The 20,024-nt window shown below is 52.2% G+C and overlaps 1 protein-coding gene across 1 annotated transcript in view; it reads left to right on the top strand.

Annotated features, from left to right (window-relative positions):
• Positions 1–20,024, top strand: part of ITGAL (integrin subunit alpha L) — a 43,191-nt gene extending 23,167 nt beyond the window's left edge. The window contains exons 19-31 of the mRNA XM_004479370.5: positions 4,416–4,469; positions 4,560–4,633; positions 5,000–5,141; positions 6,775–6,885; positions 7,285–7,364; positions 7,457–7,543; positions 9,057–9,132; positions 14,666–14,779; positions 14,996–15,052; positions 15,153–15,251; positions 15,769–15,864; positions 16,574–16,684; positions 18,712–20,024. Of these exons, the coding sequence (XP_004479427.1) occupies positions 4,416–4,469; positions 4,560–4,633; positions 5,000–5,141; positions 6,775–6,885; positions 7,285–7,364; positions 7,457–7,543; positions 9,057–9,132; positions 14,666–14,779; positions 14,996–15,052; positions 15,153–15,251; positions 15,769–15,864; positions 16,574–16,684; positions 18,712–18,876 (1,266 nt within the window). The 3' untranslated portion in view covers positions 18,877–20,024. The remainder of the gene's footprint in view (positions 1–4,415; positions 4,470–4,559; positions 4,634–4,999; positions 5,142–6,774; positions 6,886–7,284; positions 7,365–7,456; positions 7,544–9,056; positions 9,133–14,665; positions 14,780–14,995; positions 15,053–15,152; positions 15,252–15,768; positions 15,865–16,573; positions 16,685–18,711) is intronic.

Here is a 20,024-nt window from a genome sequence, read left to right as displayed (position 1 = left end):
AAAATCCCACACAGAGAACCGCAGAAGGCCTAGCTTTAGGCCAGGACCGTCCCTTATTGTGAAAGAACAGGGCACCCAAATTAACTTTTTTACCAAATGGTATTCAGTTGGGGGCAGGGGTCCCTGAAAGCCAAACTAGGGTGATATTTTTATATAAAAGAAGAGGGCAGGATGTGGGATAGTCTAAGCAATTACCAGCTACCCTCATTTACCAGATCACACACTCCACACCCAGTGCCAAAAGCCTGCTTTCCTTTTCTAAACCCCCTGACCGTCTGCTGCTGGTCTGGCTCTGTTGGAGTCAGCAGGAGCTGGTGGAAAGTGGATAGGCCTGGAGGCCTGCACAGGTGGGTTTGTGTCCTAGCACAGGCTCCAGTAGGCTGTGCCTCTCTGGGCCTGTTTCCCATCTTTAAATTGAGTCCCTATCCCATGAGGCCTCTTCAGGCCTGGAGACTTCTTCTCCCTGAACAAGGGACTGCTGCGCGCACTCTTCCCCGAGGAGGCCCCTTTCCTTCTACCCTCTCCTTAGTCCCTGGCTGCCTCCTGACACCACACCGTGAGTGTGCTCCCCCTCCACGTGCTCACCCCCTGAGACTTGAAGGTAATGACGGTGTGCTTACCCAGAAATAAAGTCCCTGCCCACCAGGTGCCCATCATGTGCTTTCTGAAGTTGACTGAGCACCTTCTCTGTGCTGGGCCCTGTTCTAGGCCCTGGGTCCACTGAGGGAAATAAAGCTTTGTTCCTGTGCTGGAGAACCTCTTAGCCTGCTGTTGGCAAAGTCAGACAGTTACGATCCACTGTGAAAACAGTGTGTTAAAGTTAGATGGCAGAGTGATAACGATCTTCTGCCATGGTTTGGGGAAATAAGGAAAGCCTTCCTACAGGACTTAACCCTGGCGGTCCCCAGGTGGAGGAAGGAGGATGGGCATTCAGGAAGAAGGCCTACGATGCCAGAGTGTGGGTGATGGGAGCCGTAAGGGAGAAAGAAGACAGGGCCAGAGACGGGGCTACCCTCCATGGCCTTTCAGATGGACAAAGGGTTTGGCCTTCTCCCTGAGGGCACCCAGGAGCCATGAAAGGATTTTTAAGCAGAGGAAGGAAAGTGACGTTAGGATGGCTTTTTTTTTTTTCCCCCCGCAAGTTTCAGAAACCCAGCTCAAAAGTGACTAAGCAGAAAGGAGATCTATTGGCTTAGGTAACTGAAGAGACCAAGGGTAGATCTGGTCATCTATGGCTGGGTCCAGGGGCCCAGACAAGGTCACTGTGCTCTGTCTTCCTTCATATCTCGGCATATCACCCTTGTGTCGGTATCACTATCAGGCTCTATTTCACACGGGCAGAGTAACTGCCAGCAGCCACTGACAGAGCTTCACAGATTGGCAACCCACAGTGGACCAGAGTCACACCCCTAAATCAGTCGCTAGGGGCCTGGCCTGGGTCAGGTACCCATTGCTGGCTCTGCAGCGGGACCAGCCATGGGGGGGGTGGTACTCAGCTCAACCTTAATCCCAAATTCTAGGAAGCATGGAGTGGTGTTCCCCAAAGGAAAAGTAAGGTGATGCTATTCTAAGAAGAGAGAATGGATCTCTTTATTGTCCTCTATGTGTTTTAGGAAGTTGATTGTGCAGCTGCCTGGAGGCTAAATTGCAAGGACAGGAGCCTAGAGTTGGGGGCTGGAGGCTGTTGTACTGGTCCAGGTGAGGGAGGGGAAGGGCTGAAACAGCGGAGGAGATAGATGGAAGAGAGAACTGTTAGGAAGTTTAGATGTGGGGAGAGAGGCAGAAGATGGCGCCCATTTCCGACTCAGATCTGAGTAGGTGATGGAGCTGCCCACCCTGACAGGGAGCACGAGAGGGGAAGCAGGTTTGTCGGGAGGCAGAGCTGGTGAGTACTGCTCTGGATTTGTTGCATTTGGGGCTTGTGAGATGTCCAGGATCCATCGTAGGCAAGGCCAAGGCGTCACATTAACTCAGCAGCAAACTACAGAGATTCTGATTAAAAGTGGTGTGTAGAAAGGAAATTTCTTTCTCCTGTAAAAGGCCAAAGTTGGTCTGGCAGTTCTGTTCCTCTAAATGAGGGGTCGGCAAACTTCTGTAAAGGGCCAGACAGTAAATATGTTTGGCTTTGTTGGCCACATAGTTTCTGTCCCAACTACTCAATTCTGCTATTGTAGAGCCAGAGGTGCAGGGACAGTGTGGAAACAAATGGGTGTGGCTGTGTTCCCGTAACAGTTTATTTCTAACACAGGTAGGGGCTGGATTTGGCCTTCAGGCTTTGCTTTGCTGACCCCTCTTCAGAGCTTCCTTACATTTTGCTTCTTCTCTACTCTTGGTGTGCCTTATAGCTGAAAATGGCTGCTGAAGTGTGGCCATCATGTCTGCATCCTTGCCAACAGTGAGAAGGAAGAAGAGCATGCCTCTTCCCTTTAAGAATATTTCCACAAAATCTACATGACATCTCATGGGTCAGAATTTAGTGGCCACAGATAACTACAGAAGAGGCTGAGAAATGTAGTCTTCAGTCCATGGATTAAAAAACAGAGGGAAGAAAGTAAGAAAAGATATATGGGGATTATCAGCACTGCTGCCATTGGCGCTAATTAAATGCCAAGCCCTGTGGTGCAAGAACTTAGGGAAGAAAAGGGATCTGACTTTGGCCTTAAAGCTATCAGAAAAGGCTTCTTGGGATCAGTGTCTTTGGCTCTTGCAGCATGAGTAGACTTGAGGTGGAGAGAGGAGAGGCTGAGGATGTGAGGAAAGGTGTCATGGAGGTTGGAGGGAAATGGGGAGGTAGGTTTAGCTTCTGGTGGAAAGACTGTGGAACAAGTGGAGACCCTGGAGGTCCATTTGGGTACTGGCTGTGGTCTGATGGGAAGCTGCGTATGTGAATGTTAAGGTGTGCAATGAGCTGTTAGCAGAGGCTGCCAGTACCTTATCCACTTAAGGAAGAGCTTGGAGGCAGCTTGCTGGGTACTGGAAGCATAGGAGACTGGAGTCTTTCTAAAACATAGCGTTGATCATCATAAAACCCTTCCGTGGCCCCCATTAGCCTCAGTGTAAAGTACCACCTCCCTAACCAGAGCTTCAAGGCCCAGTGAATCTGGACCCTGCGTCTCTCTCCTTGTCCCTTCTGTAGCATTGCACTCCAGCTGGTTTGCACATCTTCATGCTCCTTGCACGGGGCACAGTCTTTCATGTCTCTAGGCCTTTCTGTAGACTGTCCTTTTGTTTTCATGTCCTAGGCTGCTCAAAGCAAGTGCCATGAAATGCATCAGGTTAAACAATGGGAATTGATTCACCATGGTTTTGAGGCCAGGAAAATGTTCCAATCAAGGGATCATCAGGGTGATGCTTGTTTCCCAAGGACTGGCTGCTGGCCATGCGTGGCTCATCTGCCACATGGTGGCATCTGCTGGTCTCTTCCTTCTCTTCCAGGTTTCATTGCTTTCAGTTTCTTGCTTCCGTGGTTGTTTTTTTCCCTCTCATGTCTGAATTCATCCCTTTTATGAAAGGACTCCAGTAATAGGATTAAGACCCAGCCTGATTGAGGTGCGTTTCACCTTAACTGAAGGAACCTCATCAAGAAGTCCTACTTACAGCAGGTCCACACCTGCAGGAATGGGTTACATTTGAGAACATTTTTCTGGGGACATAAGGTTTCAGATCACCATGCCTCTCTTCCTCCCTCTCCGTTCCCTCCACCTGGCTCCCTCCTACCCATCATTTAGATTTCAGATGAGATGCCATTCCTTCAGGAAGCCTCCCTGAACCCAGGTCTGGGACAGGATTCCCTTCCAGATGCTCCCCAGGTTCCCCATACCTGTCCATCGTAACACTGTCCCAACCCTGTTGTAAATGCCGGTCCGTTTCTCCTACCGCACAGGAAGGCAGGCTTTATGTCTTTTGTTCGCGAGTCCAATCCCAGTGCCCAGTGTGGGGGCCTGCCCCAGAGTAGAAGCTCAGGAAACGTTGAAAAAAATTGGCCTTGATCTGACAGGAGATGGAGAGCCGTTCCAGGAGGAGATGGGATTTATAGAGAACTGCCGAGAAAGAGCTCTCTGCCCGTAGGGGAGGCTAGAGGTGCACAGCACAGAGTTCCTGCTGAGGGAAGACCTTGGGGGTGAGGTTGCTCTACCAAGCGTCAGAAGTATTGTTGGAGGCTGCTCTACCAAGCCCCAGAACTATCCAGAGGGGAAATGGGACCCTGTGAGCCTCAGCCCCCTGTCAAGGAGCTGCCCCAGAGTAGGGCTGCGCAAGTGGCTGTGGGCTGAGGTGGGCAGGCAGGGCCTGCCTGGGGAAGGCACCACACAGCCATCCCAGCCCAGCCCTGAGCCCCTTCAGCCTCCTTCAGGGTTTTTGCTGCCTCAACTGATCTCTTCTGTCTCCTGACCCTCCCCCTTCTCCATGTTCTTCAGGGCAAAGACATGCAGCCCATCCTGAGACCCTCACCACACTCTGAGACCAAGGAGGTAAGTGGGGAAGAGGAGCAGACACCAGGGGTGGAGAGCCCTTCTGGGCTCAGGCCTGGGTCTCCCAGTGCTTTCTTCTGGGCCTTTCAGATCCCTTTTGAGAAGAACTGTGGTGAGGACAAGAAGTGTGAGGCGAACCTGGAGCTGTCCTTTTCCCCGGCAAGGTCCGTAAGGCTTCTCCATCCCCACAGTCCCCTATTCCACTCTGGATTTTCCTGAGTGTCCTGGAAAGAACATTGAACTCGGAGCCAGAAGAACCGCCCCTCTCCACGCACTGGCCGTGTCATCTGGAGAAGCCATTGCTCTTCTCTGGGGCCTCAGTTTCCTTCTCTGAGAAATGGGAATGCTCGTAACTCCCTTGTGGAACTCCTGTCAGGATTAGATGAGAGTGCAAAATGGAAAGCCTGAGCTGAGGAGCTGATTTTTTATGTGCTTACTCTTCCTGGCTTACCAGTTCCCTCAGTTCTGCCCACCTCTGATCCTGCTTCCTTCCTCTTGGGCCCTTAACGTTTCCCTGGTCTTCTCCCCAGATCCAAAGTCCTACGTCTGACTCCCTCTGCCAGCCTCTCGGTGGAGCTGACACTGAGGAACCAGGGTGAAGATGCTTACTGGGTCCAGCTGGGCCTGAGCTTCCCCCACGGCCTCTCCTTCCGCAAAGTGGAGATGCTGAAGGTGAGCAGGGAGGTAGTGCCTGCCATGTGCTGCCGTTTTCCTGAAGCTTCAACGCCCTCCCCCTGTCCCGTGCGTCAGGCAGCCAGGATGGTCTGAAAATGTCGGCAGCAGCTGGTGTGCTGTGGTCTTGGGGTCAAATCCGGGTTCTCAGCCCAATGGCTGCCCTCTAGCTCTGTGAGCTGAAGTATGAGGTTTACCTTCTTGGAACCTCAGATCCCACAACCATAAAGTGAGGCCGCTGATGCTTACCCACAGGGCTAGTGGGAGGGTCACATAGAAGGAGGCCCACGAAAGGCTCGGTGACCAAGGAACCATGTAGGTTTATTGAGAGCACTTATTCCCACAGAGAGGTCATCGGAGTGGTTTTGAGCATGGTTTGGATTATTTTAAGTATAACTTTTATTTTAAAAAATTATTAAAGTAATACATGATCACCGTGGAAACTTGGGAATTACAGAGAAGGTTAAAGAAAACAATGACCCATACTTCTGCAACTGAGCAATTACTGCTTCTCATATTTTGGTGTTTACCTTCTTTCTTTCCTATGTATATTTATCTTTACCTGTAGACATATGACCATGTCACAACGTGTATTTATTTGGCATTTTTTCCTCCTTATATATATTTTAAGGATACATTTAAGTTTTTTTCTTTGATCATAATGAACAGCACAACTGAGTGGAATTAATGATATTCCATTACCAAATTTTTTTCATGACCCCAAACAGCAACTGTACCCATTGAACAGTAACCCTCCCTTCCAGGATATATGGTTTTATAAAAAGCCTGCTGTTTTCTCAGTGTTATGCCATGAGCAGACCCCTCAAGCATGAACCCTTCTCAGGCTGCAACTTTTCACTACTTCTGGGAGGGCATTACTGGCTCCAGCTCCTGGTACATTTTAAAAATAGTTGATGAATTTATAGATGTAGCAGCATTTTTTTTTAAGATTTATTATTTTTTATTTATTTCTCTCCCCTTCCCCCCACCCCAAGTTGTCTGCTCTCTGTCCATTTGCTGTGTGTTCTTCTGTGACCGCTTCTATTCTTATCAGTGGCACCAGGAACCTGTGTTTCTTTTTGTTGTGTCATCTTGTTGTGTCAGCTCTCCGTGTGTGCAGCGCCATTCTTGGGCAGGCTGCACTTTCTTTCACACTGGGTGCCTCTCCTTACGGGGTGCGCTCCTTGCGCATTGGACTCCCCTACACGGGGACACCCCTGCATTGGGGGACACTCCTTGCGTGCATGGGCCAGCTCCACATGGGTCAGGGAGGCCCGGGGTTTGAACTGCGGACCTCCCATGTGGTAGGCGGATGCTCTATCCATTGGGCCAAGTCCCTGCTTCCCTTTAAATCATCTCACAATATTCTTCCTTTGTACCACAGTTTACTGAACCTTTCCTATCTTCTTTGAATTGTTTGAGCACTTCTACTTGTTTACTGTTACAGTGTGCAGCGACCCTCCTTGTGTAACAATTCTGTCCATGCCCCTGCTTCTTTGGCCCTGTCTCTCTCAGAATGAGCCCTGGTAGGGACAAAACCCTGGAGGAGGTGGGCCTTGAGGCTTGATCGCCTGGGGGGAATCCTTAGCCTTGCCCTTGAAAAAAATGTCCTCCTTTCTCTTCTCCCTCCTAGCCCAACAGCCATGTTCCTGTGAGCTGCGAGGAGCTTCCCGAGGAGTCGGCCCTTCAGACCAGGAGCCTCTCTTGCAACGTGAGCTCTCCCATCTTTAAAGCAGGAAGCTCGGTGAGTGCCTCAGTCCTAGGGACCAGACAGGCCAGGGCGGGCTGCTGGCCAGATGGGAGCTCTTGGCTCTAGGAAAGGTGATTGGCAGGGAAGAGCTTGCCCTACCCTCTCCCCAAGAAGAATTTATGCAGAGCCATTTTATGTCATGGTTGAGCACACAGACTGAAAGCAGACAAATTTAGGATTGGGGTATTCATTTTGTGACCTTACTATCTGGAGCCTCAGTTTCTTCATCTGTACATGGGGTATAAAGCTCCTAGTCCAGTGCATGACATATAGCAAGCCCTTGGTAAGTGGCAACTGTTACTGTGGCAGCTGATGGTGGGCATAGGGGTGCTCGGGCTGCCTCCTGAGGCCTAGGCCCTTTTTCCCCCTTGATCCTCTCTCCTTCCCTCCCAGGCTGCGATCCAGCTGATGTTTCACACGCTGCATAACAGCTCCTGGGGAGACTTTGTCGAGCTGCTCGCCAACGTGAGCTGGTGAGCCGCACCCTCGGCCGGCACTTGGGTTGCCTCACAGTCCTGGCCAAGCTCTTCTCCTAACTCTGTGCCTCTGCCTCGCCCCAATGCAGTCACAATGAGGACTCAGGCCTCGTGAAGGACAATTCAGCTGCCACCAGCATCCCAGTTCTGTACCCTATCAACATCCTCATCGAAGAGTGAGTCATGCTGGACAACTGTCCACCCTTCTCCTCCCACCTTAGCCTTCCTACCCGGGTCCCTGGCCTGGCCTCCCTGGGCTCTTCCTCTAAGCCCTCCTTTTCCTAAAGCACCCGAGGGGTGATGAGAACTGAAACCCCGACAGTTTCAACACTCAAAAGAGTGAATGTCCATTTAAAAAGAGCTCTGAGCCAGGTGAGCATTTACTGATGGAAGAAAAAGCCTCCTGCACGCTGACACCGTGTCATGTGCTACGCAGAGTGGATGACTTTCTGTGGAACTTCCGCCACCCCTGAGGCAGCTGTGCCTCTCTCCATTGGACTAATGTCCAGCCTGAGGCTCAGAGGCAAGGGAGGTACTTGTCCAAGGTCCTCCAAGAGGAAACACTGAAGCCAGGTGTGGACTTACATCTGCCTGACTGCAAAGCCACAGCCGAGCCCACAGTGGGGAGGATTCTCTCCTTTCTTGGGGCAGCAGCATCAAAGAGAGAGGAGAGAGTTCTTCCCAGTGCCCCTTGCCCTTGGAGCTTTACAGTCACGATGGAAAGCCAAACTCAGGTGCACACAGAATCTCAGAAAGTTGTAGCGGGAAGGACCCATGGAGATTGCTATTCGGATTTTTCTCATTCTACAGAAAAGGAAACAGACCTAGAAAAGTAGAGTGGCTAGTAGCTCAGTGAGCTGAGGGCAGGGCAGTGCCTGAGCTTGAGTCCCTGGTGCTTTGGAGCACAAACACCCTATGGCATGAGATTGTCCGAAGTGTGACATGAAATTCGAGCCAGGAGTCATGAGTGTGGCTGGAGGAGAGACAGAGGGTTCTTGGGGAAGTTGAAACTTGGAGTGGTGTCTGGAGGATGAGTGGGATTCGGACAAGGGCCAGGAGGGAAGGAGGACATTCTTGTCAGAGAGAATCGCATGGGCAAAGGTGTGGAGGCAGGCAGTGGGGACAGGGGTCAGATCTGGGGAGCAGGGAGTGGGCAGGCTTAGCAGAGGGGGTATATCTGCAAGAATGGTGGGAAGGCAGATTGGGGAGCTGGGTGGGTCCAGACATGGGGCTTTGGGCCTGACTGTGGGCAGCAGGAAGCCACTGATGGTTTCCGAGCAGCTGAGGCGGCAGAGCCCGAGAGTCCTGGAGGAAGGTCTGTCTTGACATGTACATTGAAGAATGCAGTACTGGGGGGTCCCGGGGCTCCCTGCGAGGCCGAGGAGATTATCTAGCAGACGAGCAGTGAGGCCTGGGCTCCAGTGGCGACACCGGTGGGTGGTGTGCGTGGGGAGAGCATGGGCTCCCGAGGCGTGCTGGCCTGGTTCCAATCCTCTTCTTCCCCTGTGGCCTCCTGGCAGGAGCTTGACCCCTCTGTGCACCTTCCTCTCCCCAGGGAAGCAGCAGGTGGTTGTCAGGACTGAGCGCGCATGCCGGCTGGCAGCCAGAGGCTTCTCCTGAGCCAGGCCCCGCTGCCCCAGAGCCTGGGTTGCTGGCTTCACCTTCCATCTCTGTTCTCTCTCTCAACAGTCAGGAAAACTCCACCCTCTATATTGATTTCATCCCCAAAGGACCCAAGATCCACCATGTCAAACACAGCTACCAGGTATGTGAGAGGGTCCATAGAGGCCACACGTTCCTTCAGCCCCATCCTGGGGCCGAGGGTGCCGAGACCAAGTAGGCACAGTCCCGTCCTCGACGAGCCTGGCCTTCTGCCCCAGTCTGTAGCCTTTCTATGTAGCTTCACAGCCTCTGCTTAAGAGCTCCAGGGACAAGAGCCCCACAAGTTACTTCTCATTCCTGGATTCATGATTTATAGACTCTCAGCACTTGAGAGCAGGTAGGGCTCTGAGGAAGAACCCAGCTTTTTATTCACACACTGAAGGAGCCGCTCTTCTGGTTTAGGTCCCCTGCTAGGTGCTGGAGGCAGCAGGAAATGAACAGGTCCCTGCCCTCCAGGAGCTAATTCCCACTCACTGAACCTGCCGCTCAGGTTCTGTAGCCCGCACTTTCTGAGTTTCACAGGCAGCTGTAAGAGCTGTGTGAGGCAGGCCGAGTCACTCCCCTTCTCCAGATGACCAATCGGCGGCACACACAGGTTGAGTAACTTGCCCAGCTAAAAAGAGGAGGAGTTCAGATTCAGACACGGACTTGATTTCCAAAATCTACGTGCTTGCCCCGGATGAAGGATCTGCCACTGGGCAGTGGGGTCAGGACTGTCACCACACACACTGTCTGTGCGTGGGGAGCTCAGAGCAGGGAGGACGCCCTCACTCAGTGCTGGGGCTGCTCAGTCCAGGACCGCGAGACTCTCTTAGCAGTAACCTCAGAGCGGAGTACGTATTAGCCAAGTCAGGAATGCTTATGTTTTACTGCGGAGGAAACCAAGGCCACACTGGAGTCTGGGGGGCCTGCAGTGCAGCCCAGTGGTAAAGGGGCCAGAGCAATCTCACTCTGAGTGGGGGATGGCCTTTGAGAGAGTCATTTGTCCTGAAATAGGATTTATTTTCTTCCCTGTGTCTTTTATTGCTTTTTAAAATATATCTTTTTTGTTGGAGAAGTTGGAGGTTTGCAATAAAAGTGTGCAAAAAAAATAGAGTTACCATACACCACCCACTCACACGTAGTTTTCCCTATTATTAAAACCTTGCGGTAGTGTGGCACCTTTGCTGCAGTTGATGGAAGGTTATTATTATGATTGTGCTGCTAACTGTCACCCATAGACTCTATTAGACTCAACACCGTTTGTATAGTACAGTTCTATGGGTTTTTTTTCACATTTTTATTCCACTGACAAATATAATCTAAAATTTCCCTTTTAACCACGTTCAAATAATTCCGTGGTGTTAATGTCATTCACCATGTTGTGCGCCCGTCACCACCGTGAAATAGGATGTTTTCACTGGCCGGTTGCATTGGCTTCCAGTGGCTCCAGGTTCCCACAGGTCAGCCAGAAAAGTCCTTTGTCTCCAGGACGTTGACTTAAATCCCAGCTCTGCCACATGCTCATCATGGCCTCAGTCAAGGGACTTAGCCGTCCATGCCTCATCTACTTCCTGAGCCGAGGGGATTTGGGGTGAGAACTTCTCAGGTGGTGTGGGGTTGAATGGCCTCCCTCCTCTCTGTAAAGCGCGTGGCCTGGCACCTGGTGGGGAGGATGACGGGCGAGGGGGTCTCTGTGGGAGCCTTCTCATACTCTGGCCTCTCTCAACCTGGAACCGGCTCACACCCCTGGGCGTCCTCCCCTCCCTTCCCTTCTTGGCAGAGTCCTCGAGGCTGGACGGCCCCCTCCCTCTCCCCACCCCAGCATGGAACGCCGTGGACTGGGCTCCCACTGCCCGGCCCTCGAGCAGCCGGGGCCACTGACGGCACTGCTCGTCTCCCTTTTATCTAAACAACGCCAGTGCTCCTAAAACTCTCCACAGCATACGGCACCCGTGGTCCAGCGCCTCTTTCTTAAAACTGTCCTGTTCACCCACGCCTTTTTTGTCCCAAGGAAGTCAGCTCTAATAATTGGGGTTTGTTGCAAATTAGACAAGCATGGAAACCCAGAAGAGTTAGGCGGCTGGGCCGCAGGCTCTCCCTTCATCGTAGAAATTAGCTGCTTCCCTGGATGGTTAGGAGCAGAGGCCTTGGCTCCACACAGGCCTGACATCTTTTTGAAGCTCTTCCATTTAAAGCTGTGTTGCCTTGGGCAAGTTACTTAACTTCTCTGAGCCTCAGTTTTTTAGTCCATAAAATGGGAATGGTAAAAGCACCTACCTTATAGGGTTGTTGCAAAAGCAAATGAGAAAATGCAGGTTCAGTGCTCCGCATGGTGCCTGAAACCTAGAAAGGTTTCAGTCCACGTCAGTTGTCTTTAGCGTTGTTCTGACTCCCATCATCCAAGGAAAGTGTTAGAGCATCATGGCCCCAGGCTTTGGAGTCACAGCAGAAGTTAAGTGCCATCTCAGTAGCTTCAGACACGTTAGCCAACTCCCCAAGCCTCAGTTCCCTCCCCTGGAAGCGGGATGATGGGACCGTCCATCACATGGGAAGTTTCTCAGCACTAAAGGAAATTACACGTATGGGGAGGCCAGAGGAGGCCCAGCCTGTGCGATGCTGAATCACTGGTGGTGTGTGGCTCCCAGCGCCGGCTCTTCCAGTTTGTTAGATCACGCTCCCCTCGGAGCAGCTACTGGCACCTGGCCCTTCCACACCGACTGCTCTGTATCCGTTTTCCCTGGGTGTGTCACAGTTCCCAGTGTCACTCTGTGTCCCCCTTCCAACTGGCAGCTCCCAGTGTCCCTTCTGCTTCTGCCATGCACCTGTCCTACAGCTTGTTGCTCATCTCCATCGGATGTCCTCCTAGCATCTTTTTTTTTTAGCAGTTTTATTGAGATATATTTCACATACCTACAGTTTACCCTTCAAAAAATGATTAGAGCAGTTGTAGATTTCCAGGAAGAATTTACTCCTTTGAAGTTAACAGTTCATTGGTTTTTAGTGTATTCACAGAGTTGTGCAACCATCACCATAATCTGCTTTTGGCACATTTTCATCACAGCAAAAAGAAACCCCGTGCCCACAGCAGTCACTCCCCATTCTTCCCTCCCCCAGCCCCTGGCAGCCACTAATCTCCTTCTGTCTCTAGATTTGCCTGTTCTGAGCATTTCATGTAAATAAAATCACACAGTATGTGGCCTTTTGTGGGTGGCTTTTCACTTTCTTAAGGTGCTCAGGGTTCGCCCTTGTAGCCAGCCTCCATCCCGGGTGAGGACTGAGAGGTATTCCAGTTCGTGAATGGACCACATGTCATTTATCATGGACGCTTGGGTTGTTTCCTGTGCGGGGCTGTTTTGAGTAGTGCTGCTGTGAACACTCAAGGGCGCCTGTGGTTTCATTTTTCTTGAATATAGAATTGCCTGTCTTGAAGCTCTGGTCTCAACCTGTTCTAAACCACCCTTATCCTCTTCCCCCTAAACCAGCATCTCTTTCAGCTTGCTTAGAATCCTTTAAAAGTACCACCTTTTTGCAAGCAAAACTTCCTGGGCTGGGAGAATTTCTCCTTCCCCCATGCCTCAAGTTCTCTTTTCTGACCGCCTTCTCTCCGTAACGCCTCCACTGCCCGGGCTCTTTGCACCTGGACTATTGGGATGGGTTCCCAGCTTGGACTTTTTTTTTTTTTAAGATTTATTCCCTCCCCACCCCCCTCCCATTCCCCCATTGTCTGCTCTGTGTGTCCGTTTCCTGCGTGTTCTGTGTCTGTCTGTATTCTCATTAGGTAGCTCTGGGAACCAATCCTGGGACCTTCCAGAGTGGGAGAGAGGCAATTACTCTCTTGCACCACCTCAGCTCCCTGTTCTGCTCTGTCTTTTTATTTTCTCTCCTCTGTGTCTCTTGTTGCATCATCTTGCTGCACCAGCTCTCCACGTCGGCTGACACTGCTGCGTGGGACGACTTCCTGCATGGGGCGGCATTCCCACGCAGGGCAATGCTCCTGCACGGAGCGGCATTCCCACGTGGGCCGGCACTCCACAGGGGCCAGCTCACTGTGTGGGCCAGCTCGCCCTCACCAGGAGGCCCTGGGCATCAAATCCTGGACCTCTTATATGGTAGACAGGACCCCAATTGGTTGAGCCACATCCGGTTCCCCCAGCTTGGGCTTTGATCCGCTTTTCCCAGCTCCCATCCACCTTTTGCCTGAAGTGAATGCACCTTCCTGGAGCCACTCCCCCTGCCCAGCTATCTTCCGCAGTTCCTTCCACGTGCCCTACCCTCCCACCACAGCATGCTTACTGGTGCTGGCCCAGCCCTCTGCATTTGCTATTTCTGGATGCTCTCCCCCATCTTCTCTGTCTTACACAGTTACACAGTTCACTTCAAATGCTACCTTTTAAATTAAATTTTCTTAATTTAATTGATAGTCTTTTTTTTTTTTTTAGGAGGTACCAGGGATTGAACCTGGGACCTTGTATATGAGAAGCAGACACTCAACTACTTGAGCTATATTCACGCCCCAGTATTTTTATTTATTTATTTACTTCTCTCCCTTTCCCCCACCCCCTGCTCAGTTGTTTGCTCTCTGTGTCCATTCGCTGTGTGTTCTTCTGTGTCTGCCTGTATTCTTGTCAGTGGCACCCAGAATCTGTGTCTCGTTTTGTTGTGTCATCTTGCTGCATCTGCTCTTCACATGTGTGGCGCCATTCCTGGGCAGGCTGCACTTTTTTCGTGCTGGGCAGCTCTCCTTATGGGGTACACTCCTTGCGCGAGGGGCTCCCGTATGCAGTGGACACCCCTGCGTGGCACGGCACTCCTTGCGTGCATCAGCACTGCGCGTGGGCCAGCTCATCACACGGGTCAGGAGGCCCTGGGTTTGAACCGTAGACCTCCCATATGGTAGGTGGATGCCCTATCTCCTGGGCCAAATCCACTTCCCTCCTCGGTATTCTTAAAGTGTCCACAAATGTTTGTTGAATGAATAATTGAACCAAAGAATTGGATGTATATTTCCCTGCTTTGACCTTCTCGAGACATTCTTTGGTGTTACTCTTACGTCACTTTTCAAATACATTTCTGAGTCTCCCAGCCCTAGCAGAGATAACTAGCTCTTCCTATATAAAAGGTACTCTGGAAATGTTTCTCAAAGTAATTTAATACACAGTTGCCAAAATGAGTCCTTCCCAGTCTGTGTAGTAGAAATAAGTTTTTCATCCACCATTGCTAAAATGTCATTCATTCATTTACTCATTCAAAAACCCTATTTGAGGCCTGCGATGTCTAGGTGCTGGGCCACGCAGTAGGGAATTGGCAGTGAAATAAGACCCAGCTCCTACCCTCTTGAGGCTTACAGTCTAGCTACAGACACAAGCTGATCGCCCGGCATCCTGCTGAGGGTGTCTGGAGCACGGGCGCTGGGGAAGCACCTTCACAGATGGAAGTTGAGCAGGACCTTGTAGGTTGTGAGAGGAAAGGGGGAGGAGCATGTCACCTCAGTGAGGACTTGAGGACGGCCCAGGTGAGGCTGCCCATCGCATACTCCCTGACAAGGAGCAGGCCCTTGGGCTCGGCTGGGGGGGAGCGAGGGGCATGAAGGGTCTGGGGTGGCAGTCTGGGGAGCCTGCTGTTCGGGCTCTGCAGCCCCTTGTCCTGTGTGCCAGGTACGGATTCAGCCTTCCCCCCACGACCACAACTTGCCTGCCCTGGAGGCTGTGGTGGCGGTGCCGCCACCTTCCAGCCAGGGACCCGTCACACACAAGTGGACTGTGCAGATGGTGAGCACTGCAAGGGGGCACTCGGGTGTGGGTCCAATGGGTGACGCTGAGCCATTTGTGTGGGAAGGGCATGAATCCACCAGGAGCCAATGGGGCTGGAAAACTGGGATGCCAAGGGCATCTCAAGGGTGGGCAAAGGCAAGCCAATTCTGGCTGTAAGGGGCCAGTGGCCTCTCAGCTCTGGACTAACTGAAGACTCCACTGTGTCATTCGTAGGAGCCGCCTGTCACCTGCCATCACGAGGATCTGAAGGCCCTGCCCAGTGCAGCTGAGGTCAGGCACGGGAACTCAGATGGGTGGGGGTGGGCAGCGAGCAGGTGGGGAGGGCAGGCCTCTCTGACGCCCCGCCCCTGCCATTCTCTGTGTCCCTCAGCCTTGTCTCCCCGGAGCCCAGTTCCACTGCCCGATTGTCTTCAAAGAGGAGATCCTCGTCCAAGTGATGGGAACCGTGGAACTGGTGGGAGAGATCGAGGTAGCACCTGCTCACGGCCATCGGAAGTGCTCGCTGGGGGCTGGGCACCTTGGATGGACAGGGATGGGTGGACTTTCCTGCCGGGCAGGCTTTCTCCATTTTTTTCTTTCCTGTCTTGATGAAAAATCCACAGCTTTTACACAAGTACAGATAAAAGAGGACCTTGACTTGTTTGAAACTTACAGGGCTGTTTTCATGAACCCATGAAGAGTTCCTGTATGTTCCTTATATTCATAGAAAAACTTTGCTCCCACCCATGGGAGGGCATATTAGAGTGATACAGTGAGGGGAGCAGATGTAGCTCAAGTGTTTGAGCACCTGCTTCCCATGTACAAGGACCTGGGTTCAATCCCTGATACCTCCTAAAAAAAAAAAACTACAGTGAGACTTGAATAGACAGGTGCACCCCACAGGGACCCATTCTCCTCTGCTTCTCCCCGTTGCATGGAGGTGGGGACAGAAGTCAATGGGTCCTTGGTCCCCGTTGCCCTAACACCTCCCCCCAAACCTCCCACAGGCCTCCTCCATGTTCAGACTCTGCAGCTCCCTCTCCATCTCCTTCAACAGCAGCAAGCACTTCCACCTCTACGGCAGCAACGCCTCCCTGGCCCAGGTATCTCGGCCTCATCAGAAGCCCCGGGGATGGGCTGAGAGGGATCCGAGGAGCCCTCAGGCAGGCCTGGAGGTGGAGGAGGCCCATGAGGGAGGCTTGGCCCAAGTAGGACCTTCGCAGCAGCCAGAGCCGTCCATACTGGCTGAGGCTTCCATGGAAGCAGTGTGCTCTCATCGCTGCGGGTGGGCAGGCAGACCACAGGCCGCCCGTCCGAGATGGTGGGGACCAAGGTGTCAGGTAGAGACTCTGATGGCAGCTCAGCCAAGAGGTGCCGACCCAGCAGCAGTGAAGAGAAGGGCACGCCAGGCATGGACTGCAGCGAGGGCAGGGACCCAGAGGTGAGAGGGTGGGCAGGGCAGTGCCCGGAGCCGGAAGTTAAGTCCGCCTGGCAGGTGGAGCGTGAGAACAGAAGGTGACGCTGGGAAGGTAAGCAGAAGTCAGATTCTGGAAGGCACGCTGAGCCGAGATACTCATCCTCAGGCTCTAGGGAGTGATTTAAGGGTGCGAGGTAGGCTGTGGGGGGGTTGCCAAGTCACTGGAGGATGAGACAGAGGTGGAGAGACTGGCCTAGAGCTTGGTCAGTGAGACAGGCCAGGTGGGAGATGATAATGCGTCAGGGCTGGAGCCGGGTTCCGAGGAAACTTCAGGCTGAGAAAGGTTCTTCCTGGCCTGCCCCTCCCCCTTCCTCGCCCCTCCCCTCCCCCCCCAGGTGGTCATGAAGGTGGATGTGGTGTACGAGAAGGACATGCTCTATCTCTACGTGCTGAGTGGCATCGGGGGGCTGCTGCTGCTGCTGCTGATTTTCCTGGTGCTGTACAAGGTGGGAGCTTCTGGGAGTCCCGGGCATTCTAAGACAGCAGGGCCAGGGGAGGGGACGTGGCAGGAGCCTGGGAGGAGAATCCCAGACCAGGGAGCACGGAGGCTAGACGGGGCCTCAGCCCCTCCCCACCGAAGCAAGGAGCAAGAGAGACTTTTCCACCATCTCAGCAGCGAGCTGGCAGTGCCGGACGAGGTCGCCGAGGAGAGGAAGGGAAAGGCAGCTGCCGTGTGTCAGGGCTCTCCTGAGGGCCAGGGGGAGCTGAAGCAGAGCGGAACGTGGCACCTGCCCTTGTGGCGCTCACAGTCTGAGGGGGACAGTGAAGGTTACAGAGGACCTGTGTGTTCTGGAGCCCCCACCACAGGGGCCTCCCTAGGTGGGGCCGGAGGACGGGGAAGGGAGGCTGGGACGGTCCCCAGAGGGATGGGGCATTTAAACTGGGTTTTGAGGGAGAAGTAGAAGTTAGCCAGGTGAAGGGGAATGGGGTGGGGTAGGGGACAGATGTTCCAGCTAAAAGCCACAAATACTACAGAAAAAGAGACTGTAGAAAATCAGTTTCTCCTTACTGTACCCCCAGAAGGCCGTCACTAACAACCATTTGACTTCTATTCCTCTAGGTTTTAGTTTTTTGGTAACATACTTGTGTGTGTGTGTGTAAGAGAGAGTGAATCAGTTTATGGGACTGTGTAGAAAACATAAATAAGCTAATACAATGTATAGTGCTTGGGAATTTGTGTTTTCCACTTGACCATATTATCTTGATTTCCAGATGAGCACAGGGAGCTGTGCCTCTCGCTTTGTAAGCACTGGGTCTTCAGTCGGCTGCTGTCGGGATGTCCCTTCGTTTATTTAATGAACTCCCTATTGAGGAACATTTGGATAGTTCATAACTGACATCTGTTTCGAAGAATGTGGCAGGAAAAAACACTCATTTCCCACATCTTTGCACACTGTCCACATGTTCTTAAGCGTTAATTTCTAGAGCTGGAAGAACTGAGCCAAGGAGGAAAGTGTGTGTGTGTCGCTGAGAGAGAAAGCGTTTTCAGGAGAGGGCGGGGCACGGCATGGGCTTGATGCGGTGCTGCCGCTTACTGTTGGTAGTGCTAGATATTGTCACCACGCCTGCTGAAAGATTGATATGTGATGTTTTCTTCCAGTTACTATTTAATTTTTATTACCTTCCTCTAAATTCAGGGAAGAGCACAACGAACAGAAAAGCAGCTAATAAAGCTTAAGCAAGTTGTTAGTAAATGAGCTGGTTACATGAAATCCCTAGCCCATGGCTCAGTCAGCAGTGGGGTTTTATCCTCCACTGATTCCCTGATGCTTTTCCCTTCACCCTGTGTGCACTTGTGGCTAAGACCCTCTAACACGAAGGACACAGGCTACTGTGGCTAGCGTCCATGTAGAGCTGCAGAAAATGGGTGCCACTAGCCCTTGAGGTATGTGGCTATATAAAGTACCCAAAGAGAGAAATGTTCTATTAGTAATAGCCAGGCAGTATTAATAACGATATTACTAATACTGACCAAGCACTGCAGTGGAACATCCTAGAAGAAATTAAGTTTGTGGTGATTTTTCCTCATTCTTTATTCAGAGAAATTCTAGATGCTTCTGTAGATGCAGGAATAGAATTTGACCTGGAAGCAGATCTTCTTTCTGGTAAAATTTGAGTAATTGAGTGCCTGCCCTTCGTGGTACATGGAGCCTTTAGCTTGGGGCTCTGGAGACTGACAGCTCATTCACCCCCCACACTGTGTCCAAAGTGCATCCCGGTTCCCACTCTGGCACAGCATTGTTGGTCCATGACGTTTTGGTAGCCTTAAAAAACGAACTGTTAAACTTAAAGCTTTAAAAATATACCAAGAACCATGAGTAGCAGATACCATTGCCCCATCCCTGGAGCAGGCCCCGTAATGCCTATGGCACATATGACTTCGCAACAGAAACAGCGTTTTCTCATTTTGCTGGAGCCATCTGGTCCAAAACTCTCCATGGACTTTGTTCCCTCAATTTTTGTCTCCTTACAGGTTGGCTTCTTCAAACGCGACCTGAAACAGAAGATGGAGGCTGACGTAGGTGCCTCAGATGAAGGCGGCTCTGAGCAGCCAGCCTCGGGGGAGGAGGCGGTGGATCTGGGCTGCCTGGAGCCCCTCCATGGGGGGGAAACCCAGGATGGAGATGGCAAGGACTGAGGCCCAGGACTGGACTCTGAATGCCTGGGGCCGATCTGCCCCTCCTGGGGCCTCAGTTTCCCTCTCTCAGACTTGGAGCTCATCCCTGCCTGCCACCTCTGCAGGCTGATAGTGAGGGTCCACTGAGGGGCAGGCCAAGAAGGCTTCCAAGGTGAGGCCTTGTCATTATCGGATGGTCCTGGCTTCCAGCACCTCCTGTCGGTTCCCTCCCCTAGAGGAGCATCTGGTCTCAATTTGGAGAAACTGTAGTCTCAGGACCAAGTGACATTTCTGGCTCCACTCCACCTGCCCTTGACTGTCCACAGATGCCTCAGACTCGCAGACTGGGCTGTCCTGCATTGCCTGCCCTCCCTCCTGCCTGGAGTCCAGGCAGCTTTCCATTCTCCTGCCAGGAGATCTGATCTGTGTCCCTGCGTTGCTGTTGCAAACCCGTTGCTCTTTGGCTAAATCCCAAACTCCTTCATTTGCCTTCCCAACCCTGCAAAACGGCCGTTTCCCTCCCCAGCCTCTCTTCTAAGCTTGCCTACAGCAGTCTCCCTCACAGGCGAAGCTCCTCCCCTCTCACTACCTTCGCCCAGACTGCTGCTCCTGCCTGGAACGTTCTCCCCTCACCTTTCCTGGCGGACCCTCTCTAAGCTTCACATCTCATCTCATACATCACATCCTCAGGGCAGCCTCCCCCATCCCAGGGCAGCTGGATTCCCGTATTATGTTCTCTTAGAACGGCCTGCTCTTGTTCTTCATGGCACAGGTCATATTTGAATTAATATTAAATAATGTTCTTGAAATCTGTCTTGAGTTAAAAATGAACTCCGTGAGGGCAGAGACCAGACCTGTCTTCTTCACTTGGGATCCCTGCCGATGACAAGGGCCAGGCACAGAGTCGGTGCTTGGCACAGATTCCCTGAATTAGTCTGGGAAACTGAGAAGGTAGAGGCAAACCTTTGGATGGACCCGTGGCATCCGCACCCTCTGAGGCTCGGCCTCCCCCAGCCTCCCGCCCCGAGCGCTCCCCTCCTTTCCCAGGACTCCCTCACGCGGTGCTCAGTGGTCTCCAGGAATCTGGCCGCTTAAGGGTGTGGACCAGAGCTGTTCCTCCCGATCCCCCGCACCATTTATTTATCCAATAAATGTGAAAATCTATCCAA

The sequence above is a fragment of the Dasypus novemcinctus genome, chromosome 23 (genome assembly GCF_030445035.2).
Source record: "Dasypus novemcinctus isolate mDasNov1 chromosome 23, mDasNov1.1.hap2, whole genome shotgun sequence".
NCBI lineage: Eukaryota > Metazoa > Chordata > Mammalia > Cingulata > Dasypodidae > Dasypus > Dasypus novemcinctus.
Note: the sequence above shows the minus strand (reverse complement) of the source record. Positions and strands in the feature narration are given on the sequence as shown.